Source organism: Castor canadensis, chromosome X (genome assembly GCF_047511655.1).
Source record: "Castor canadensis chromosome X, mCasCan1.hap1v2, whole genome shotgun sequence".
NCBI classification, from domain to species: domain Eukaryota; kingdom Metazoa; phylum Chordata; class Mammalia; order Rodentia; family Castoridae; genus Castor; species Castor canadensis.
Window position 1 is genome coordinate 82,944,522 of NC_133405.1, and position 26,230 is coordinate 82,970,751.

Sequence of the window (26,230 nt, forward strand, 5' to 3'; positions counted from 1 at the left end):
TATTGCATGCACATATGAATAAAAGAAAAAAAAATCCCCATAGTAGCCCACCGAATTAGGTATTACCATTACTGCCATTTTATAGGAAATTGAGAGATCAATAAGAATGTTCAAAGTTTTATAGCAAATAAGTGGTAAACCTGCAACTTAAATCTAGGTCCTTCAATGTGAAACCAAAGTCTGTTTTCTTGCTCTAGTGGTATACGACTCTAGTATTGAAGTATGTACTAACAAAGTACTGAAGAACAATAATGATTTACTTAAATAAAAAATAAAACAACTGTAATGTTATTTCTATAATAGCATCTCTCTTATGTACATTTTGATAGGTTTTCTTTCTTTTTCTGTTTTCTTTTTTTTGTGTGTGCGTGTGGTTTGAACTCAGTGTCTCATGCTTGCTAGCAGGCGCTCTTCACCATCCCTTGATAGGTTTTCTTGAGCAGGAAATATAGGGGGCCTAGTTATAACCAGTGTGCTAGAAAAAATGTACAGAAACCTAGGGACTCCAGGGAGGGTTGTACTGCATGTTCAACAAAAAGTCAAGAGTGCCACACTGCCTCAGCAGTCAGAGAAATAATAATATTTGGGGATTGAAGGGAAGATAATAAATATGTGATGACAAATTATAATATAGTCTTTATTTCTTCATGTGTTGAAATGTGAAACTAGAACCTCATGTATATTGTACATTATTGCCCTTTGGAGAAGCCATTTGTGAACAGCATCATTACTGTTGTACAAGAGTAGAAATGGAAAGGGCCTGAAGGTAACTTCCTCATGAACAAACACAGCAACTTCTTCCTTCAGTCTCTCAATTAGTTACCAACTATTTGTCATTATATAAAACTTCTTGTGGCTTTTAGGCATTGTCTACTCTCCACGTCTTATGATGCTTCAAATACAGTCTTTTTTATTAAAAGAGAGTATGTTTAAGCATGGGCCTATAGGATGTTTTCTTTCACTCTGCACATATTCGTTAACTACTTGACTATTTGGTAGCATAAGCTAGTTGCCACATCGAGATATAAGAAATCCCTAACTTCTTGTGGCTTGTCATGTAGCTGGAAAGATAAAATAAGTACATGACAAAGTTCTAGAAAACATACATATCGTAAGCACATGCATATGACAGAACGTAAACTAAGAAGATGAGCTATCTGGATAGAGGTTTATCAAGGTGTCTTATTTTTTTCTGTTTGGATTTTAGAGACAAGGAATTATAGCCCACGCTGGCCTTGAATTTGCAGTCCTTCTGCCTTAGCCTCCCTTGTGCTGGGATACAGTCGTGTATTACCACACCTGGTTCACTAAGGCCTCTTAAAGGCTATGAAGCCTAGAGCTGGAACTGGGAAGCAAGGATTAGGATTAGAATTGAGGAAGTAAATTGCATGACTTCACTCATATATGGAATCTAAAAAAGCTGATCTCAAAAGTTGAGTGTAGAATAGTAGTTACCAGAGACTGAGGAGAGTAGAGGGCAGAGGTGAGGAGGAGAGACTGGGTCAATAGGCACAAAGATAGTTGGATAGGGGTAATAAATTCTGGTGTTCTATTGTACAGTACTAGGAACAGAGGTACAATGATCATGCAGCTCAAAATAGCTAGAAAGGATGATTTTGATTATTCTCACCATAAAGAATTGATAAAAGTTTAAGGAGATGGATATGCTAAGTATCCTGAGTTGATCATTACTCAAAATATACATGAATCAAAACATCAAATTGGACCTTATAAATATGTATAAATATTATGCAATAATAAAAACACAATAAAAAACAAGTGGGGAAGTAAGAAAGCAGTCTGGGATGGGGACTGATGAGTAAAAACGAGATGTTGTTACCAGCAAGGTCTAGCGAAAAATTAAGACTATTTGCTCTGCTGCTGAGACTGCCACATTATGGCAGTACTGCATGATACATGAAGTATAACCAGGCCTTGATTTTCTTGTAATCGCTTACTTCAATGAAATTCCCAAGCTAATCTTAAACAAACAAGATGTCTTTTTTCAAAAACAGAGAACAGGAGGTAAACCAGGTGCTGTCTGGATGGTTGGTAGCAGTTGGAGTGGGTAGGATACAAGGAAAGGGTGTAGGAGGGTGACTATGGTAGAAATATTATGTACTCATGTTTGAAAATAGAAAATGAGACCTGTTGACACTATTGCAGGAATGAGGGGGAGGGATAAAGGAGAATGATGGAGGGGTGAATTCAACTATGATATATTGAAAGAACTTTTGTAAATGTCACAATGTACCCCCAGTACAACAATAACATGGTAACAAAAAGGAGAAGTTCCCAAGGTCATAAACTCCCATACACCATTTTTTGGTACTCAACTTTCATAAGAAATAACACTTCACATTTGTATATCACTTTACAATTTGCATAGCATTTTCACAGACAGTATTTCATTTGACTCTTACAGCAATCTATAAAATGACATGGAGGCTGAGTAGGTATGGGTTAGAGGAACAGTAAGTAGGGGAACTCTACAATCCAGACCATGTTCAGTATAATCTTTAACATTTACATATACAGTTTTCACAATAGTTTACATACATAAATTAAATTCTTAAGGTCCTATAAGATTCTGATATACATTTGGCATCGGGAATTATTAAATGTTGTCCTGGGTCATTTTTATATTTAGCATATTTGGGTTTTATCCAGACTTTTAAAGATCTACATGAAATATTTTAGAATGCATTACATAAACTTTAAGATGGCTTCTAGTAGAATTGGCTTGAATACCATAACTCAAATATCTTCCTAATTACAGTGCTGTATAGTCCTCGCCTAGTAGGCTTATATATTGCTTAACACTTCACAAAATAAGATTTCTTGCTAATTAAACACTACTCCAGTAGAGGCAAACTTTGAAATCTGACTGAATCCTTCTAAAATGTTTTGAGATTTTCTTGTTGTTATAGTTTTAAGTGTTCCCCCCCAAAAAAAGGCTCATATGTTGAAGGTTTGGTACCCAGTTGGTGGTGCTTTGGGGAAGTGATTGGATCCTGAGGAGTATGACCTAATCAATGGATTAATCCATTAATGAATTAATAATATAACATTACTGGAGGTGCTGGAAACTAGGAGGTGGGCCTTAATTAGAGCAAGTGGGTAAATTGGAGGCATGCCCTTAGAGAGTATATCTTGTCCTTGGCCCCAATCTTACTGTCCTGCTTCCTGGCTGCCATGAGGTGAACTGTTTTCCTCCACCATGCCCTTCCACCTTAAAATTTTTCTATGCCACATGCATGAAAATAATAGAGCCAACTGACCATGGACTGAAACCTCTGAAAACATGAGCCAAAATAAATCTTTCTTCCTTTAAGTTGATTTGCTCAGATATTTTGTCACAATGACAAAAAACTAACAACTGTTTTATCATTCCTGATACTGAGGACTAAGAATCATGAAGATCCTTTACTAGATCATACAATGAGATGTTTGATGTCTATTAAGATAAATGGGGAAGTATGAACCCATACATTAATGGTCCCAAATGATTTCTTGCAGCAATTCTGCCTTTAGAATTTTTCTGATCTTCACATTACTAAATGTATATTCTTAGGGCATCAGTTTTCTCACATTTGGTATACTCCTCTTCTCCCACTCTAATTGCTCAGCAGACATCAAAAATAGTGTATGTATATATTATACTAAAACAACGGGCCTTGTGAAGTTGGTGCTATTCTTCTGTTATTGGGGGTAAAGTGAGAGGCCTCAGTGGACTGAGAATTTGTTCCCAGATCATAGGGCTTTTCTATTTTTCCCTCTTTTGGTGGTTCTAGGCTGTGTTCAGGATGTTTGAAGTTACAAAATAAAAGACCTGTGAATAACTGTAATATCCTGAAAATAATTGAACTTTCTCTCCTAACATAACATTTTGTATATTTCTGAATGATATGCGAGATCACATATAAGAATTAAGTGATCTTATAGTAAAGCCTGTTTGTGATACCTGTTTTTTTGCAATATTGGGGATCAAACCCAGGGCTTTCCACATGGCAGGCAAGTACTCTACCACTGAACTGTATCTCCAGCCCATGATACTCAATTTCATTCTTTATTTTTTAATTCATTGATAGGAGAAGAAAAAGAAAACTATTAAGATAAGCTTTATTTAAAATTAAGATGCTACCTTCGAATTGAGTAGCATTTCATATTTTTTAAGTGTTTTAGAATTTATTTTCTCTTTTGATCACTGCAGTCTTATGAAGAAATCAGGAGAGCATCATTTTCAACTGTAAAATGGCTATGAGATTATGATGTTTGAAAAACAAATTCTCATTCATTATGCCCATACCTGAAAAGTAGGTGGGTTGGGATGCTTTTTATTTTATAGTTGATTCTAATGACTACCTATTATTAAGCACCTGTATGTGTGAGCATTGGATTAGGAATTTTATATTATCTCTAATCCTTACATTATCTTATCAAAGGAAGTGTGTTTACAATTTTGATATAATGAGAAAACTTACATTGAAAGAGGTTACATGACTTGGGCAAGGCCACAAAGCTAAAAATATTAGGCCTAGGATTTGAAACCAAATCTAGATGGTTTTAAATTCTACACTGTTTCCTTACCCTAAGATGTCTCAAAGAAAAACTAATGGCCAGAAAGGTATTTCTTGATATCAGCTAAATGTTTTCTTTCTTGTATGCACATTATATCCATGTACTAAGAGCTTTACTGCACTAAATCTGGGCCTTGTTTCTGGATTGTGCATTTGATGCTAGGGGCTAAGGAGGGCAGATTAGATTTAAAATGCTGACTTGAAAACAACCCCAGATAAAATATTTATTCCACAAGCATACCTTTCTCCTTTAAATAGAATACAATGTAAGCTTATGTTTTAAAAGAGCTTTGGAGATGACTTGTAAAAATAATGTATTATACAAGCCATTGTCTTAAGGTCTTGTGTGAGGTTTTCTTTTTCTTTTGAACAAAATAAATTTAAATGTGTGGCTTTAAGTATAAAATTCCATTTTTGTAAGCATGCATTTTATACTTTAAAATCTGATCATTTTATACAGTTTATTTTTTAAAAGAGATGAAATATATCTGAAATTCAAGGAGAGAATCAAATTGCTGTATTTATAATAACCGAACATCCTCTCAGGAGATACTGTGAAACTATCATGAAAAACACATTCTTTTTCCATTTCCTTTTAAAGAAATCATATTTCTAAACAGATTAGGATTGAAATATAGTGAATTACCAAGTCAATCTTCTTCCTGCTCTTCTGGCACAATGTAAGATAATGATGTGCTGAATTTCATCTATAAAGATGACACTACTAACTTTCTGGCTTCAAGCCAGGCTCATGACTTATTTTGCTATAAGGAGAATAGATCTGCACAAAGCTACTTTCTTTTCAGTAAACTGTGTGGCAAAACATAGGTTGGTTAGATCCTTAGCTTGGTGTATATAGAATTCAGTATGGGTAGACTCTAAACAATCAACCTAGTGCCCCACAGTACTAGGTTAATTGAAGGGGCTACCTTGGTAAGTAGATGATCAGGAAATTAACACTGCTGCCAATGTTGAGAACCATTATACATAGCTTATAACTTGTATTTAGTAATAAGGAAGAATTGTATTTGCTTGCTAGCATTTGTTTCTCAAGTATATGGAGGCTGAAGGAGAGGTATAGTGAGGTAGGGGTGATGCAAAGATAATTTGGGATTAAAATGCTATTTCTGAAGTGCCTGAATGGGCATTTGAAGATACCCTCAGATTGTTCTGGACATTGTCCAACAGTTATGCCTTTCCTCAGCCTTTATTCTAAGTTTCCCATGCTGAAGAGGAGAGCCAGCAACCCTACAGGATTGGTTAGCTTTTGTACTTGCTGTTCTCTTTGTTAGAAATGAACTTTTCACTTCTCTTTATCAAAATCCCATTCATCCTCCAAAATCCAATTCAAAATTCACCTCACATGCATGGCTAATATGTGCCAGCCATTGTGCATTTCTCCTCGCAGATGTATTTAATGTATTTGTCCATTCTATGCTGTGCTCATCTATGCTCCCATTGCAATCTTTATCATATCTCCAATATAAGTACTATATCACCTCTGTGAATTATTTGTAAGATTTTCTTTTTTATGAAGACTGTGGGTTCCCGAACTAAGAAACCATGTTTTTCTCATTTTCGTGTCCCTCAGTGTACTACTGTCTTATAACACAGTGCCTTGCACACAGTAGGTGCTTAATAAATCTCTGGTTATTACTCTGTTCTCAAGTGTTCTCTCCAATGTTGTCAACTACTCCTTTCTTACTGAATTCAATGGATGGATGAGGCATACACTTTCCACTGGGCTTGGTAAATTGGTAGAATATAAACCTAGAGCTGCTAGTAGCTATTTTTGCCACCTCACAGAGAGAACATGCCTGAAGAATGATGCCAATACAAAGGAAAGCACAGCTGAAGCAGTATCACTGAACCATATGGCAGTTCTAGCTTTAGCTTTTTGAGGAATTGCCATACTGCTTTCCATAATGGTTGTACTAATTGCATTCCAAACAACGTGTATAAGGGTTCCTGTTTCGCTGCACCCTCGCCAACATTTGTTGTTGTAATGGCCCTTGGATATGGCCATTCTAACTAACTGGGGTGAAATGAAATCTGGTATTTATTTTTAAAATTAACTTTTATCTATTTGTTTAGTTTAAGTTGAGAAGACATGCACATGTTAAAAAATTCAAAAGATACAAAAACATGGAAATTAAGTTTTCACCCTCCTACTTCAGCTGTAAACACTTAGTTTTCTTCCTCAGAGCAACTACTATTACCAGTTACAGATTTTCATTATTTACTTCATCAGTTTCTAAATAATGGACATTTAAGTAATTCCCAATCGGATGCTATTATAAATAGTACAGCAAAGAATATCTTTGTTGATACATGGTTTTCCATGTGTGAGTATATCTAGAAATAGAAGTTGAATTGCTGGATCCGATTATGCATTTGCCAATGAAAGATATTTGTCATATAATCTATTCTTGACATTGATCTTGTGCTTTCTTATTGACTTTAGGAAGAGTATCTAAGCTCCATAAAATGGATTCCCAAGTCCTGCATTATTTGACTCCTGCTGGCCAGCTCATTTTTATCACTTCCCCTTTACATTACTCTACCCATACAAACTTCTGTTCCTTAAATGAGCCTCCCTCTCTAAGCCTTTTAACATCTACATTCTCTTTGCCAGGTGCACATTTCATTGTCCTGGCATCTTTCAGATTGCAGCTTAGATGGTACTCTCCATTAGGAGACCATTCCTGATTTCCCAAGTCTGAATCAGGTGCCAATGTGCCTAATAGCACCCTGTGCTTATCACCCACTACATTGTATTAAAATCATCCACTGTAAATTTAATGAGGGTGGGATCTAAGTTTCTTCACCACTGTGTCCTTAGTGTCTAGAACAGTGATCAATAAACATTGCCTCAAAACCATGTAGTACTTAATAGACACTTATTGATTGAATGAATGAATGAAAAACAAAGGAAGATCTAGTAGTTCCTTAACTTTCACACCAGAGACGTCCTAAAGATCAAGAAGTAGAATCTAAAGTTACTTATCCAGGGTTGCTTCAGTAATACACTATGAGACAATAGGTGCTATCAACCCACACATCTACATCTACTTATAATATTTTGAGGAACCATACAGAAGGGAGTTAATACTTCACCACTTAGCAAACAGAGTAACATTCTTAGCCTTCACTTCTTGAAATGATTTGCATGCACTTAATCCTTACTGAGCCTCCTCATGGATGCTAATGAAAAGGCTCATTGACCATTCAAATTGAAACCCTGAGTATTTAATCATTTGGATATCATCTGATTGGTTAAAACTAGCATAGCTATTATTATATTATAGAAATCAGGAATAATGATCAGCAAATTATATCAGAATTGGAAGTAAACAATTAGGCCATCCATTTTAGTAGTTCAACATCTTTTTCTTACCCTCATGCATCTAAGGGATATGCTATATTCTAATCAGTAACAATACCTACCGCACTGAAGTTTTCTTAGTGTGGTGTAGTCAGAATTTCTACGGGTATATAGACTTTGAAAAAAATCGTTAGTTGGTTTTGAATTTCTTATATTCCAAGTGGGAATCACTAATTCTACTCTAATCCTTCAGAAGAAACTAAAATAGGAGAAGTGAAATAAGAGTTGCCTAAGATCATATTGCTAACCTACTAATGGCAGAGCTGTGATTAGAATCCAAGTCTTCTGGCTTAGCATTCTCCACTCTTGCTAATACTGACAAACAGCTAGAAGGAACTTAAGGCAGAGACAGAGAGACTGGAAAGGCCTTTAGAGAACCCTAAAGGAGATGGGCCTCTCACCTCCTTTAGGCAAGCAGGAGATTCCTTAAATATGTTTTACCTTTATAGTACTTTTGTAGTTGGGGTGTCTTGTTCACATTTTACCTCACTTGATCCCTTCCTTCCTTCCTTCCTTCTCTCCTCTCCTCTCCTGTCTTCTCTCCCCTCTTCTCATTTCTTTCTTTCCCCTCCCTCTTCCTTCCTTCCTTCCTTCCTTCCTTCCTTCCTTCCTTCCTTCCTTCCTTCCTTCCTCCCTCCCTCCCTCCCTTCCTTCTCACTCTTCCCTCCCTCCTTCCCTCTCTTTCTTTATCTCCTCTCTCTCTCCCCCTCCCTCCCTTTCTTTCTTTCTCTCCTCTCTCTCTCCCCCTCCCGCTATGTAGCCCAGGCATGATCTTCTACCTTAGCCTCCAAAGTAGCTGGCACTACAGCCCTGTGCCACACCACCCAGCTTTTGATTGAATTTTCTCCACAATAAGTATGTAGTAATTAAAAAAATTTTAAAAATCACATAAATGAGAGGCTGGGGATGTAGGTTAGTGGTAGAATGCACAAGGCCCTGGCTTTAATCTCCAGCACTGCCAAAACAAACAAGCATAATAATAATATTTAAAAAAATATCATGAATATTTTTAAGCAGTTTTTTTGGGGATATGGGACTGGGGCTTGAACTCAGGGTTTCACACTTGCAAAGCAATTACCACTTGAGCCATGCCTCTAGTCCATTTTTCTCTGGTTATTTTTAGAAATGGGGTCTCAAACTATTTGCCTTGGCTGGCCTTGAACAAACCTCTCAATCTTGGCCTTCTAAGTAGCTAGGATTACAGGTGGCAGCTTTAAAAATTTTTTAAAACTTTTATTCGTTTTAAAATAGTGTATGTTAGTTGTACAAAGGGGTTTCATTATGATATTTTCATACATGTCTATAATGTACTTTAATCATACACACCCCCTCCATTAGTCTTTCTTATCCCCCTTTTAATTAACTTTTACCTACTTCAATTTAGGCCTTAGGTGAATAAGGACAGGAATTTGGTAGCTATACAAACTACAGAGCCTAGTACAATGTCTTATTAGATATTCTACAGTAGTTGGTATACTCAAAGTGCAGGTTAACCAAGTGTCAGTGGTGATGGCCTGTTGGGATCATATACTGCAGGACTACTTCCATCAATGAAAATACAGCTTGAAAGGGTATTTTGTAGTATGAGTAAGCTAAGACATTTTGGCTTACTTAATGTCTTATTTGATATCAAGCCACTCTCCAGGGTGCTCTGCTGTGGGCACTTAAGCTGCTGGCAGCCACAACCAGCAGGCAATCTTGGAGATTCTACATCTGAAATCAACAATTCTCTTCAAGTCCACACACGGTAAGCTTTCAAAAGTTAAATTTTGTCTAGTGAGCAATCCCCTGAAACTATATCAGCTTTCAAAATGATTTTAGTCTTTCTCATTTGATAATAGCAGTGATGGATCACTGAAAAGCAATAAATACAAGAGCAATACTCAAATGAGGGCAATTCTTAATTCTAGCTAACATTTGTATAGACAAAATGCTTGCTTTCTTTGACACTATAGCCTTTCATGTTCATCTGTACCAACATAATAGTAGCTACATCCTATTCCATTGTTATTTTTAAGAAATGAAGGACAAAGGGTATATTTCAATCTTAACTTGTTTATCCACTTCACTCTTATAATAGTTGAAAAGAATACTAACTTCTTTGATCTGTGGAAAAGTAAACTACAAAGAAGAAACATTTCCAAGAGATACTGATGGAAGGGACACACACACACAGAGCCAGGTAAGAGTGACTGACAGAGAGAAATGTGCAGATGTGATCAATTATTTGTTGTGATGAAGTAGGTCAGAGTTTGAGGCTTGGAATCTTCTTCGTATTGCTTGGTTAGCGTCAGTGAGAAAATAGTGCAATTTGGCTGAAAGAGAGCCTCATTGCAGAAATTATAATGGTTTTCCATACAGTAGTGAATATGAGTTCCCCAAATGCCTGGGAGACCATACTATTATGTTCATTTTCTAAAAAGAACATTGTAATAGCATTTCATAATTTTTGAAATACTTTTGCATACATTAACACAAATACAACAACTGCATTGGTTAAACCAGGTTAATTGTCCCTATTTTATAGACAGGGAAACTGAAGCTCAGAGGGATGACTTCTCCAAGATCACATGGCAGGTAAGGTGGCAGGGACAACAGGATTGGGAGCCATAAATTGGCTTAGTTCCTTTTCTATTACGCCATGCTGCATCTTTATTCCCTTACTAATACAAAAACACCAGGGACAGTCATTAAGATTTTCATTGACTCCTGAAGATTGACTCCTACAGGAAGAGAACAGATGTTTTTATAATAATATTTGTAAAATATGGAAACTACCTCCTTGAGAATTCCAGATTCACATCTGATTCTAGACCTTATGACCACCTCAACATACTATACATTTCATGTCCTGTAAAAGACAACCAAGCAAGCTTCCTAAAGCTGTTATTACTTCAGAAATACATTACAAGGATGAGCCTCAGCAGGAAATCCTGGCACTAATTTCTGGAACTGTTTGACTCAACACCCACCCTGAAGTCATCATGCTTTTCTTGAAGAACAACTTTAACCTCATGTAATTAGCACAAATGAACTTAGAAACTATCTGCAAAAAATTCTGTCCAACTCAAGAGGGGAACCATGAGTTTGATGTATGGATGTAGTAAAGAAAAAATGATCACTTGCTTTCTTTTTTCTCTCTCTCTCTCTCTTTCTCTCTGGCAGTGCGGGGGTTTGGACTCAGAGTTCATGCTTGGTAGGCAGGCACTCTTTCACTTGAGCCACACCTCCAGACCAATGACTTGTTTTCTAAGAGTTGAGGTTATAAAGTGCCAAGATTTATACTGGAGGGGAATTATCTTGTGTTTGGGACTCCTGTTTAGCTGGCCAATCTTCATTTGTACATTAATTTAAATGGAGAAAATAGAGATTAATCCAGTCATTCTTCAACAGTCAGTCACACCCTGGATATAGTCATTGCCTTTTCTCCTTTTGAAGGCAAGATAACTGGCTATCTCTTATCAACTATATTAACACAGGAAAACAGACTTCTGCAGCCTAATTTATTCTTGGAGAACCTATGCAGGCTAATAAGGATCATTTCCCCTTCCTTTTCCTATGTGTTAATAAACCATTTGTTAATTTTTTTCTCCTACAATGATTAGTGGAGACCACTAAGCTTAATATCTATAGTTTTTAGATAGGAAATCTATATCCTCTCCCCATCTGTTTGGTCACTCATTTAACCAATGTTTGAGTATCCGCAATGTACTGGTCCATTGTTAGGTAAATTCCAGGACCCACCTTAACACCTTACTTTTGCTTCACTCTTACCTGTTGCCTATAAATGTGTCTGCTCCTTTACTAAACTGTAAGCTTCTCTGAGGTCTTATCCATCTTTGTGTCCTTCAGGTAGTGCCTAGAAGGCTTTTTAAACAATGATAAAACAGTTTGGGAATTAAAGTTAGAGAATAGCAACAGATCAAAAATATCACACAAGTAACTAGAACTAATATTTTCCTGTTATGTTTAAACTTGTTTGTATTTTTGACCTTTGAATGTTTTCTTTCTGAAATCACTTATTTTTTATTATAGTATATTAATTGTACAAAGTAATAGGTCTCATTATCACATTTTCATACATGTATATAAACAAAGATTATCCTCCTTATCCCCCTACTCTGGTCCTCTTCCCAAATAGTCCCCTTTCTACATTCATGTCTTTTTAATGATCTATATTTTGTGTATGAGAGAAACATACAATATTGAAATCATTTCTTAACTATTCAAGACAAGTGACTTTTTCTTTGATACTTGTAATGCAAACCTGAGACATGATGGCTCAGTTTGTATTAAAACATGTCAAGTAACTTGTGGATTTAGAAATAACATCGAAGAGATGTTTTCCCCTGTTGGTATAGTTTGCTTTTGGCCTTAACTGCATTCTGACTTAACCATATCCTTATCTCTTACTTTGTTTAGAACAGTTTACAGTCTGACTCATTTGGATAAGAAGTGCTTTAGTTGTATAAAACACAAGCTCATTGTCTTGAGGCAGTGAGGTACAGTGTAGAATTATATCTGTTTGTCTAATATGTATCTCAAATTTAACAGGCCTTGCTAAATTCTTAATTCTTTCCTCATATACCTGTATACTACTCCTCCCTTGTTCTTCCCCATTTCAGAAATGGCAATTCTACTGATTTAGTCCTTAAATCCAAAACTCTGGGATCATTCTTGACTCTATTCTGCCTCTCATATTCTTTATCTAATCAATCTGAAAATCCAGTCAGTCATTTCCTCAAAATCTTTTCAGAATCCAACTACTTCTCACTTTCCCTACTGCATCTTCTTTCGCCTGGATTATAGTCTCCTTAATGAGTCTCTCTGTTTTGTCCTTTCTTCCTACACCTATTTTTAATATAGTACTCAGAATGATTCTGTTAAAACCTAAGCGAAATCCTGTCACAACTTTGCTCAGATTCTCATAATGGCTCTTCATCTCATGTAGAACAAAAAGCCAGACCCCTTATTTTGGCCCACAAGGCTCTAGATTTGATTTTACTGTCTAACCTCACCTTCTTCACACTTTCTCTTACTTACTCTAATCTCAGTCACACTGATCTTTCTGGATCATTTGTCTGCTTCAAAGCTTTTACATTTTTCTGGAGGCATGACTAAAGTGATAGAGGACCTAACTAGCAAATATGAAACCCTGAGTTCAAACCCCAGTACTGCCAAAAAAAAAAAAAACTTTTACAGTTTTCTCTTTCCTCTTCCCTCAGAAATGTGCATGGTTCACACTTTGATTTCACTCAGGTCTCTTCTTAAATGTTCCCTTATGAGAGAGACCTTCTTTGATCACCTTGCAGCATATCCCACCTTTTTCCTCTGCTATATTTTTCTTCACAGCACTTGTTATCACTAACGTTGTTTATTGTGTGTCTCTGTGCTAAAAGTAAAGCTCCTTGAGGGAACAAGAAATATTTATTGAGGGCTTGTCATGTGCCAGGTCCTTTTCTAGGCTGTGGGGATATAAAAGTAAATCAAACAAACACAAATATCCTTATAGCATTTCTATTCTAGCACTATATATACTGCTATATTTACTTAGTAAATATTTGAAGAATATGTTGAATAAACACAGCCTACATTCAGCAGAGTAACAAGGATGGTCCAAAAGAAAAGGGTATTTGAATTGACTCATCACTTTTTAACTTTTTTTCTTTCCTTTTCATTTTGTACTGCTAAGGATTAAATACAGGGCCTTCAGTGTGCTAGGCAAGTGCTCTACCACTGACCAACATACCCAGCCCATCATCACCTTTTAACTCATTGGAGCACTTATCACATGTAAAAAAATAGTCTGATAACATCCTAGGTGAAAGGTTGAAAATCGTTTAAAATCTAAGGATTTCCAGGTATTCTGTACCTCTAACTCTATGGCACTCCTAGATTCCTCCAAGCTATACTGAGTAATGAAAAGTACCAGGATTGCACAAAAAACTTGGCATTGGCACAAAGTGACTATAGTGTATCAGATCAAGAGGAAAATAGATAAGAAGTACTAAAAATTAATGAGAGGCTTTGGCCTTGACTGGAGAGAAAAACTGTTTTGTATCAAGACAAAATAAATGCTCTAAGTAAAATTAGCATTAGAGATGTTGGTAGCTAGATCCAGATAAAGTAGTTTGGGGAAGAGGAGGAGATTGTCATCTTAAAGAGAAAACTTGGGAGGGTAGATGAAGAGGTTAGCCTAAGAAGCCATTTAACTTTACACTTGGAGAGGGATGGAAGACCATGCCCATTATGGAAGGTGGTATTGCTCTTACCACCTCCTCCATATCAAGCAGGGATTATGAAAGATATAGTGGTATTAAGAATAGCCCCAGGGAAAGAGCCAAAAATTGAGATTTATGTGCATAAGAGGGTGAGATGATTAGGAGAGGAAAGGGACAATGACTCTCAGTTGCTAGTTTCTACCCAGTCCTTAAGACTTCCAGGAAACTAGCTACAAGTTGCTGAATAATGGGTGCCTTTTACTTCATGGACTACATTTTGTAGGCTTGAACTTGGTCATCAATTGTATGTAAAATATATGCTGTAGAGAATAGCTCCACCAGTCCAGTTCTCCATTCAAAGGCTCAATGCTGCTCTCAACTCCACTGACTAAAAAACCCTACCTATCTTTTTTTTTCTGTTGTTCTTAAACTATAGGGTCCTTATTCTGAGTTCTTTTTCAAATTTCATCCAGTTCCACTTCTCACCCCTACTGGCTAAGTCCTGGCCCCATCTCTTTAATTGCTCCCAATTTCTGAAACTGCTTTTATCATTGGCCCTTCTACATATAGACAAATGTCAGCTTAAAAATCTCATTTTCATCTTTATAAAATCATATTGCTTTGTAACCCCCTCCAGACACATATTATTGGCAGATGTAGCCAGACACATGCTATCTTTGAATCCAGATGGCTTTGCAGCAGCCCAGAGCTACATATTCTATAAACCCCTGTGCCAAAGGGGTACCATTCTGTCAACTGACAGAGTAATATTGAAATAGAGTGATTCAAAGACCTTGCCCAGTAGCTCACTCAATATTTTTGTTGTGTTCCACAGAATGCATTGCCAATTAGCCTAACACTACTACATCCATAATAGGGATAGTTTTCATTGGTGCAGCACTCTCTAGCTGAAAGGGTAGTCAACATCATTGACTTATATTACAAATACCAACAATGATCCAAATACTAGGCCAGATTCTAGAGTTATATAGAGGGAAATGAATCCTTGCACTCAAGAAACTTACAACTCGTTCTAGAAGCTTTAGTTCAGATTTGGACATAGTATCAGATATCAACATTGATATGATTATCATTGGAATTAACATATCACATGAGCACCAGCATGGCAAGACACTCTGTCAATTCCAAAAATAGGATGAACTTGGCAGCCCTAGCAGATATGACATATCCCCAGGATAGAGGAGGTCCTTATGGAAGGTGATACCATGGCCTTTAGACATTCGGAGAAGGGACTGAAGGTATCTGGAATTAGAGGAGGGAAGATCCTTGTAGAGTTAGTTTTATGTCAGAGGACTGACTGGTAGCTTCGGCTGGAGAAATCTTCTGTGACCTTTTATCTTATGAGATGATGAAGGGTATTTTTATGAATAGATAACTCAAAAGTGATGAAGGATCTTTTGAGCAGACTTACCATCTGCTCCTTCACTGCTTTTGCTTCTTTTATTGCGGCGAACACGCCTACTTTCCTCTTCAGAGTATGACTTTTCATCAGGGAAAAAGAAATTCAGCAGGGCCATCTGTAAAAATAGTAAGTAGATGAATCAAAGGTTGACCATAGTTAGCTATAAGTCAACATTAGGAAAAAAAACTAGTTTTCAATAGGCAGTCTGCATTTACCTTAAATTCAACATATCTAGAGCCTGAGCTCATCTTTCCCCTTTCGCTGTACAAATGCTTTTCTTTTCTTCTTCTTTTTTTTTTTTTTTTTGCAGTTCTGGAGGTTGAACTCAGGGCCTCACACTTGCTAGGCAGGTGCTCTACCACTTGAGCTGCACCAGTAGCCTGCATTTTTCATAGCATTATTATTTCAATCATGTAGGCATGGAATTTTAATTAATTTCTGAGTCCTCTATCTTTTGCCCTGAATATGTAGTGAATAATCCATCAGGTTACATTTTCCATAAATTTCTGGGGTGCAGAGGGCCTAGCTACAAATTTCGGATTTCCCTCACATAGTATTCCCCTCGTCACCCTAAAAATCTCATTTTCATCTTTATAAAATCATATTTCTTTGTAACCCCCTCTAGACACATATCATTGGCAGATTTAGTCAGACACATGCTGTCTGATGCCCACTAAGAACTAGTCTTGAGTTTGCCAGTCTCCCTGGGATTTCATTATTATAAACCTCTGATTTTGCCATATTTATGTTGTTCCTAGAGTGCTGAGCATCCAATACTGAGGTACCATGTATGTCAGCACTCTGTTGGGGTTAATCATGACAAAGCACACAATTATTCTCTCCTATTCCCAGGCTCCTATAGCACTTGTTATCTATAACATTCAAATTTGGTAAATAAAAAAGTTTATTGTCCTATTTTGTTCAACAAAATTTTAAGGAAAACTTAAGCTTGCCCATTCCAACCAGAACAATAATGTATCTGAATAAAATATGGGTTTTGGGGGCCAGGTGTGGTGACTCATGCCTGTAATCCCAGCTACTTTGGAGGTGAAGATCAGGAGAACTGAGGTTTGAGGCCAGCATGGAAAAAAAAAGTAAGACCCCATCTCAATCAATAAGTTGGCTGTGGTGGCATGAGCCTGGTCATTTTGACACTTGGTCCTCTGTTGTTTATGGTCATCTCTCATAATAATACAGTGTTTCATATGTAAGTCTGGTATCACTAATAATCATAGCTTAAATACATACTTGCTGAATTGAATCAAAATCTTTCAGCATGAGTGCTTCATTGTAGTAAAAGATGTGCTTGAGGTAAATAGTGAACATAGTAGTAAGATTAAAAGTGATTCTAATCCCGACTCTACTATTTATTGGGTGTGTAACCTTGGACAAGTTCCGTAAGCTCAAAATTCCTCATCTGAAAACAGGGAGGAAACTAATAGTACTTTGCTCATAAATCAGTTGTAGGGTTACCACAGTACCCAGCATATAATCTATTATATTATAATTATATTATACATTATAATCTATTATTGTTAAAATTATCAAAATACACCAGCTAGTTTGGAGCTTAAAGAAGAACAAATGAACACATTTTCATTCTAGTTAACAATTTAAAAGTAACAATTCCAGAGTCTTCATATCTGATGCATCTCTTATTAGCTGGAAAAAATGGTTCGGACTCAAGAAAGCCCCAACATTCCACACAAACTTTCTTCAAACCCCTGTCATTTACTGTTCATATGGAACAATTATACCCAAGCCCTAAGGTACAGGATTAGCATGTTGCAGGATACATTCATCCAAAATAAGTCATATACACATATGTAAATGTCACCATGAAACCCACAAAAATGCACAAAAAATGAATATATACATAATCTCTAATTTACTGACAGTATTGCATTTCAAACTTTATTTAGGCTGAACCATATGAAATTGCCATTTTTGTATGTTCAAGATGGTTAAGCATCAGCAATTTCACATCGTCCACATGAGCAGCATTTTGGAGTTCCTTGATTAGAATGTAAAATGCACTTTCCCATATATTGACATAATAAAGTCTGACTAGGCTCACAGAAAGTTGCTTAGCTCACAATATAAATAAACCAATGAACTAATAACAACATAACACCAAACTTCTGTTTATAATAAAATTTCAATCATGCCAGGCATGGTGGCGCATACCTGTAAAATTCACACTCAGGAAGCTGAGGCAAGAAGATATTGAGTTTGAGGCCAGCCTGGGATACACAGCAAGACCATGTCTCAAATGCTCCCCCACCTCCAAAAAAACCTCAATCATTTACAACTTTATAAGTCATAAGTAATAGAATAATTTTCCTGATAACTTTGAATTCTGAAACAAACATCAACTATTTTGAATAGAAATTAGTTAATTTAGAGCTTACTGAACATGTGGAGGACATTTGCCTGTATGTTAGATGACCACAGCCCACTATATTTTTAGTTGTTTTTTATTACAATGACATTACAGAGTAATACAAGTTTTGCTAGACAGGAGCTTAAAGATTCTCTGAGAGCCAAGAGGGGAAGTACTTGGAGTGCAGACTGGAGTAGATGAGGCTTCTTGGAAAAGGTGCTACCTTTGTGAGTCCTGAAGGATATCAAGGATTTAGTGATAAATGGGAAACAGAAAAGGAATTTCATACAAAGGGAGCATTGTGCTTAAAGATTCAGAGGTAAAAGAGACAATAGTTGTTTTTGGAACTACAAATAGCTTAGAGTTAGTGGTAGAAGGTAGGAAGAAATGATGAGAAATGAGCCAAGGGGTGTTAAATTGTTATAAAATTAGATTATATTAAGGAATGTGAAGGAATTTACACTTGATTTGTCAGTAGGGTCCTCTGAAGGATTTTTTCCCTTCTAAAGTTTTGCACCTAAGGAAAATTTGTAAAATATACAATTTTAAGCATATAGTTGGAGGAGACTTGACAAATGCACCCACTTTGTAATCACCATACAAATCAAGATATAGAACATTTCCATCACTCCAAAATTCTCTCTTGTGCCTATTCCAGTCAATTCTCCAGTTCCCTCTGCCTTGGGGCTACTACATTTCTGATTGCTAACCATAGCTTCATTTTTAGCTATTCTAGATTAGACTCATACATAAGTTTTATTTATATGAATGAATGATTTGTCATTAAATACACTGTCTGTGAGACTCATTCATTTTGTTTCATTTATTAGTACTCCATTCCTTTTTTGGGCTCAGTAGTATTTTATCATATGGCTCTATTGCTTTTTAATGCATTTATCCATTGATGAACATTTGTGTCATTTCCAGTTTGGGGCTATTATGAATAAAGTTGATATGAAAAATTCATGTGTCTTTTTTTTTTTTCTTTTTGGAGGTATTGGGGTTAGGCAGGTGCTCTACTACTTGAGCCACTCTGCTAGCCCTTTTTTGTGTTGGGTATTTTCAAGATAGTGTCTCATGAACTATTTGCCCAGGCTGGCTTTGTACCACAATCCTCCTGATCTCTGCCTCCCGAAAACCTAGGATTACAGGTGTGAATCATTGGCGCCTGGCTTCATGTGTAAGTCTTTGTGTGGACATGTTTTCATTTTTCTTGGCTGGACATCTAGGAATGGAACCTCTGGGTTATATTTATATGTGAAGTAATTTGTGTAAGAACATGTCAAACTTTTTTTGAGACAGGCTGGCCTAGGTTTAGCCTAGGCTGGCCTCAAACTCATAATTGATCCTCCTGCCTCAGCTTCCTTGAGTTCTGGGATTACAAACGTGTACCACCACACTCAGTTTGCCAGACTGCTTCCCAGAGTGACTGTTTATGCCTACTTTATATGCTTAGCAGCAATGTATGAGAGTCCCAGTGGTCTGCATCTTCACCAACAGTTGGTATTGTCAGTATTTTTAGTTTTAGCCACTCTGGTGGATTAGAAGTAATGTTATATTGTGGATGGTTTTTGAGTTCTTAAACTTCTTTTTAATGTTACCTTGATGTCAATGACCAGATTTCACTTAACCTACCTGTAACATGTTCTCCATTCCCTTCAAATATGTTGCTTATAATCTGCCATAGGCTTGCCATCTAGTTAAAACTAATTAGGCTCATGTATAAACCAAATAAACAGGTAGAGAATGTGGTTTTGAATGGCTTTTCTAGTAAGATGAATTTTTGTCTGGTGGCTTAGAAGCCATTTGTCACTGCATGATTCCTAGCTACAATCTGGACAGGTGAATTTGTCATATAACCAAGTTCTGCATGGGTAGGTTATTACAGTAAACTGTTCTTCCTAGGGAGAAGGAATTTTGAAAAGCATATGGAGAACCTCCCCTCATCATGACCAACTATGACTCCGGAGTTTCCTTCTTATTCTTTGGGCTCCTTCATGAGCACAGTTCTTATGGGAGATCTGGCAGGGGTTCTTTTTTTTTTTTTTTTTTTAACATGGAACGCTTCACGAATTTGTGTCTCATCCTTGTGCAGGGGCCATGCTAATTTTCTCCGTATCGTTCCATTTTTAGTATACGTGCTGCCGAAGCGAGCACCTGGCAGGGGTTCTTGTACCTTTTTACTGTCCTGGTGGTGGCAGTTAGAGAGGGTATTCATGTATTAACTGTTCCAAAGTGTCTAATGACAGCTTGCAAGAACTCAACCTCCCAGAACAAGAGTGCTGAAGGAGAAACAAACTTCTGCAGATAGCATCTCTCATGGGTAGTAGGAGTAGCTCAAAGTTCCTTAGGAGAAGCAGTTGACAGGTACCGGATACTTATAAGCCAAGTGTTCTTTAGGAGGGGACTTTCTATATATATGAAAATGCTTTGAGCAGTTTCTGTTTTCTTAATAAAAAGCAGAAGAAAACAACCCAAAATATTGCTTTGAATGAAAGAGATTCTCTATTCACAGGCCCTTATTTGAGTCAAAGTTAGAGGTAGGGGTAGGGGAGAAAACTATCCTCTGTATAGTATAATGGTAAAGACAAAAAACGGTGTCTTCTCATACAAGAAATCTGAACTCTAGCTTTAGTTTTGCATTCTTAGCATGGTCTCCAGAGGAAAGTTACAGAATATGAGCAAAACAGCCTTCTCTTTTTGAATATTGCTTTCCTATTGCACAAGGGAGGAGGCATCAGGAATGTTGGCCACAGTCAGGCATTTTGCTCAAGGGAAAAAAATCTAATTTTTTACACTTTATTAAGTGATTACATCCTTGTTTCCTATGGTAAAATTACATGGTAAACAGCACCTGCAGATTACAGGGATCTCAGCTGGAAACAATTTGTTAACAGTAAGCCATGAGGGATACATCCATTATTGCTAGTGATTCGCCAGATATTATTACAAATATTTTTTACAATATCTAAATCCACAAAATGATGGTACTTTTTAATACATAACATAGAATGAATTTAATTCATTTTTCTATTTCATTGCTAATGTACTTGATTCTACAAGATGATTCATAGGGAATGACCCACAAGCCTTACAAGGGTAGTGGCCAACCTTCTCCATTTTTTGTATACCTAGTGCCTGGCCCTGTATCTGGCTCACAGTAGGCCTCCAATAAATATGTCTGTTAAACAAATTATCAAACTATCTTAGTTCATTTGTTCTGCTGTAACAAAACACCTGAGACTGGGTAATTTATAAAGCACAAAAATTTATTTTCTCACAGTTTTGGATGCTGGTAAGTCCAAGATCAAGGCACCAGCATGTTTGGTTGTCTGGTGAGAATTGCTTTCTCCATCCAATATTGTGCCTTGTCACAGCATCCTCTGAAGAGAAGGAATGCTGTGGCCTCACATAGTGGATGGTGGAAGGGCAAGACAATGGAATGCTGCATGAAGTTTCTTTTATAGGGCTTAATCCCATTCATAAGGGAGGAGCCCTTTTAAAACCATATTATTGGCAACACCTTAAGTTTTGGAGGGGTCACATTCAAACCATATCACAGACTATCACCAATTTACTCCTTAAACCTAGGATTTTATTTGACACTAGTTGGATCTGTTTTGTGGAGATCAACCATTGAGAGGTAAGGACTTAATACATGACTGGCAGTAATGAAATCAAGGGGATCCTAAGAGTGAGAGAGCCTGTAGATCAGTGGTTTTCAAACTTTGGTTTGCATCAGAATTACTAAGCATGAGTACTAAAATGCAGAAAACCAGGCCTCACCCTCCATAAATTTAGATGAAGTAGGCCTGAGGTGAGGCTCTAAATCTGACTTTTCAACTTGTCACTAGGGAATTCTGATACAGGCAGTCCTTGAACCACACTTTAAGAAACTGCTATATTGTTCATTCCTTATCCAGTTTTTTTCCTGTAGACTGAAAACACTAAGTCCTTTTTTTTTCTCCTGGTAAAGCAGGGCTCTTACATAGCTAGTATTTTTCACCTTTTCTATTGTCATTCTTAGAGTTAATCTGTTTATAGAAATTGGTACTTCATCTCTTTAAACAGGAGGCATGTACATACCAGGCTTTCTAAACTCAGCAAATTTCTTTTTTTTTAAGTTTCTCTTTTAATAGCCTTGAAATTAAATAATCTATTTTTCTTACTGCAATCACTGCCATCACCACCATCATCTACCACCAATCAGTAGGGTCTTCAGATAAATTAAAATCATTTATGCTCTGATATATTCAACAAATTCTTCAGGTGATTCTGCTGTATCAAAATATGAGTATCCCAGTACCAATGATTATTGCCCAAATAAGCTTAATGAACATGTCACAGGTATAAAATGAATACAAAACATGGCATTGAACATGTTCTTAAAAGGGTTGTTATAAAGAACTTGTAATTTGCCAGGTGTGGTGGTGCATGCTTGTAATCCCAGCTATGTGAGAGATGGGAGGATCATGCTTCAAGGCCACGGCCTGATCTCAAAAACAAGCCAGGCATTTTGACACATGCCTGTAATCCCAGCTAAGTAACGGAGGCTCTGGGCAAAAAGTGCAAGACCCTGCCTAGCAAGCACAAGGCCCTGAACCTCAGTACTGTCAATATATGAGTAAACAAAGAACCCTTAATTCAACATGCACTGATTGTAAACAAAAGGTCTGAAGAGGGTCATTCAGGGTGTTGTCATTACAAGGGTGATGAACTAGACAGTAGCTTTAAAATATAAACACAAAATGCAAATAATACTGTGTTTCTTTGTAGTACAATGATAGCACTACACAACAGATAAAGTGAGGTTTTGAACTCAGTGACAAGAAGGGAAGCACAGCATGTACTGGTTGTTGAACAGAGTGTGCCAGTTCCTGGGTGCAGGCAAATAAGAACATTCAACACTGATCACAGCATCCCATGGGAGCTATCACTGGAAGGGTGGTGGCGGATGTAGTAACAATTGTTCTAAATACCAAATAAAATTGGGGCCTTCAACAGCTCTGATGTGAGTCCCAGGGTTTGCCATCCTTATAGATATGGTGGAAGATAACTGGAATTATGTAGTAAAGATAAACCTGGAAACATAACATAACCAGCATTTTTCGTCGCATATAGAGCTGAAAGCAGTCAGTAAATCCTGCTTGCAAGGCAATTTGACTGAAAAAAATCACTGTCCAACAATGCAAGTGACTGCAAAGTAGAAAAAAAAGAACAGTATATTTGCTTGGGGAGATTACCATGGTGGGGGATCAGTGTGAAATTGTACTATAGACTAGCTCAATCTTTGGCTTTTCTTACTTTCCATTTTTGGGCTATACACATCACCTAACCTCTTTAAATCATGCCTCATATATCTTAAATTTTTCTTCCCCTTAAGGTAATAAGATCCTCAAAGATAGGTATGTTTTTGGGCTCTAATGGGTGTGGACTTGTCCTCTGAAGAAGGGTGAAGTCTGTTTAAGATGCATATCAAAGGGCAAGGTAAGTTATTATAAACATACTACTAATGCAGAGGGGGGTGGGGATGGACCCCTTCTCCAGCTTTCTCTTTCCTACTCTCAGCTCTGTTCTTAACATGTAGAACAGAGCTGAAAAAACAAAAGGTTACTGAACTGATTCTCATCAATGGACAATATGAGTCATGTTCAGCTTTTGCATGACTTTGAAATCCACGACCATCACAGATGTCACATTTACCTCATTGATTTATTTTATTGTTAGAGTCAGAATCATAATTAATGAGAAATGGCAAGAGAAGACCACCACCACCAAGATTCAGAAAGTCAGCTGGTCTATAAGAATTAAAGCAATGTTTCACTGGTGACATGTTTAGAGATGCAATGACAGAATACCCAAGCATCTTTGGTATGATGAGCTTTATGGCATAATCACAAGCAGAGCAGCATAAGAAATACTCTAAAGGATGCACTAAAGCATAGCTTCAAATAACATGACATAGCTGTGAGCTGCTGGGGGAAACAACATCAGAGCCTAGCTTGGGGTGTGACAATATGGAATTTGTAAAGTCTTTTTGAACAAGGCTTTCAGCTGACCACAAGTTGAACATAGAAATACAGCAAGTGACAGGCTATACAAATAGCAGCTGCAGCTACAAATCAAAATGCAGTTTGTATGTATGCCTTTCTATAGAAAGGACTTTAGGTTGAAGATTTAGTCTTAGCTCTGCTTGAGTGTTGGTGAAATCAGTAGTGACATCTTTGAACAATAGAAAGGGCAGAATATACTCTAGATGTTACTGCTTCTCCTTACTTAATTTGTAGTTCCTCACACTTCTAAAGTAAAGGACACTTGGGCACATAAGGAGAAAAACATGCACTTCTACTTGTAATACCCTCCCAAATCACTAAATACTAGTGAGAGTAGGATCAGCTCATAAATTAGGTGTGCTCTGGATTCAGAAAACATTAACTCAAATACATCCTCTTGATTATGAATTCTTGAAAACATTAACTCAAATACATCCTCTTGATTATGAATTCTTGAAAGGTTCTTGAAATTTTTATAACAGTGTTATAGTTTACCTTTGCAAAGCTGGACTGAGGTAGGCTAGAGTATTATAATGACCAAAATGAGATTGCTTGTGCAATCCATTTAGTTTAAACTAGGATTTTCCCCCTGTCCAATTTTACCATCAATAGCATTGATCACGATATTCAAAATCAAGTATGGAGGAAGTGTAAAAGTGAAGTAACCAGTGAAAAAAGAGTAGCAACCATCAGAAATTGAAGGAGAGGAATAGGTAAGAACCAAAATAAGAAACAGATGACTATTAATTCTGAGAGGGAAAGATGTTCCAAACATTGTAGAAAAATTAAGCAGTGGAGGATTTTACAGAAAGATGACTCATATTCAGTTTGATACTGAAATAAATTGTAGACTGGAGTTCAACTGTTATAATCAGGGCTAAGATGATGAAATAAAGTCTAGAAACAATAGTTCAAACAGACTAATGGGATGGGTGGATGACAAGGAAATTAACATAGACATGTGGCTAGAGGACCATTATTCTAAGACTGGCTCTCAGGAATGTCAGTATGGAAAAATGAATATCATAGAGCCAGGAATGGTGGTATACACCTCTAATTCCAGCACTCAGAGGTTGTGGCAAGAGGATTGCAAGTTTGAGACCTACCTGGGCTACAGAGTGAGTTCCAGGCCACTGTGGATTACATAGGAAGACCTTGGAGGTGTGGAGAGGGAGGGAGGGAAGAGGGGAAGGAGAGAGGGAGGGAGCGAGAGAGAGAGAGAGAATAAAAAGAGGAGGAAGAAGAGAACAAATATGAATCTCAGAGACCCATAGATAAGTTCAAAGGGAAAGAAAGGTTAGGTAGGATAGGATATAAGAGAGTCTAAGATACAATATCTTAAGAGCAGGCAGATCAATCAGTGGTGATAGCATCAGCACATATTCAGCCCAGAAAAAGTGCCTGAAACAAATCTGAAGATTGGGAAAAATAGTAAATGGCCTGGGACACAAGTTCAAAATTTTAAATATATAAAATCAGAATGACCAAGGGCGTAAAATGATTAGCAAGAAAATTTTGAGGCTAGGAAGACCATTTCACTGTGAGATTAGAAAAACCCAAAGTTGCAATGCTGTCCTCAGTTAACTTGGCATTTTTAGTGCCTCTTGTGTGCAAGAGTGGCCAGGGAATCCCTTGAGGTAAAAACAAAACCAAAAAACAAACAAACAAACAAAACCAAAAAAAACTGGCTCTGTGACATAATGGCTCACCAATACTCTTTCAGTAAAGCTGAGAGGAAAAAAAATTTCATATGGCTGTTGATTAGAATCCAGTACTAGAGAGTATTTATGGAAACTGTTTTTTAGGAGAATTCCTGACTCTCACTGTCTCAACAGGGCTACACATTCAAAGGGAAATTACAATAAAATATAAGCAAATGAAATGAAGTATAGCAAAATAATCTGTTCATTAGAGTCAATTTTATACATATCCATTGTTTGATAGTGTTAAGGACTAAATCCGCCTCTCTGTGGAACAAGAGAAAATTTCATTGCTGTCTACTAATCTCTTTCACAAAACTTTAACCCTAATGAATCCTTTAACTTCTATTAATGGGCAAACAATGTAGATTTGTCCAGTTTGTAGCTAAATTACTCTTAATTAAAAATATTTTAAAAAAATTTACAGAAAGCTCATGAGCTTTAAAATTTAACAAGAACATAGATAACATCTGGATCAAGGTGGC

The 26,230-nt window shown here is 36.9% G+C and overlaps 1 protein-coding gene and 1 non-coding gene across 8 annotated transcripts in view; both read right to left on the minus strand.

Moving 5' to 3' along the window:
- Nucleotides 1-26,230, minus strand: part of Eda (ectodysplasin A) — a 367,747-nt gene that overhangs the window by 75,186 nt on the left and 266,331 nt on the right. For all 7 annotated transcript variants that reach the window (XM_074062327.1, XM_074062326.1, XM_074062328.1 and 4 more), the window contains exon 2: nt 15,619-15,724. In XM_074062327.1, the coding sequence (XP_073918428.1) occupies nt 15,619-15,724 (106 nt within the window). The remainder of the gene's footprint in view (nt 1-15,618; nt 15,725-26,230) is intronic.
- Nucleotides 20,043-20,149, minus strand: LOC141420030 (U6 spliceosomal RNA). The gene has a single exon (XR_012444737.1). It is a non-coding gene; the product is annotated as a U6 spliceosomal RNA (small nuclear RNA).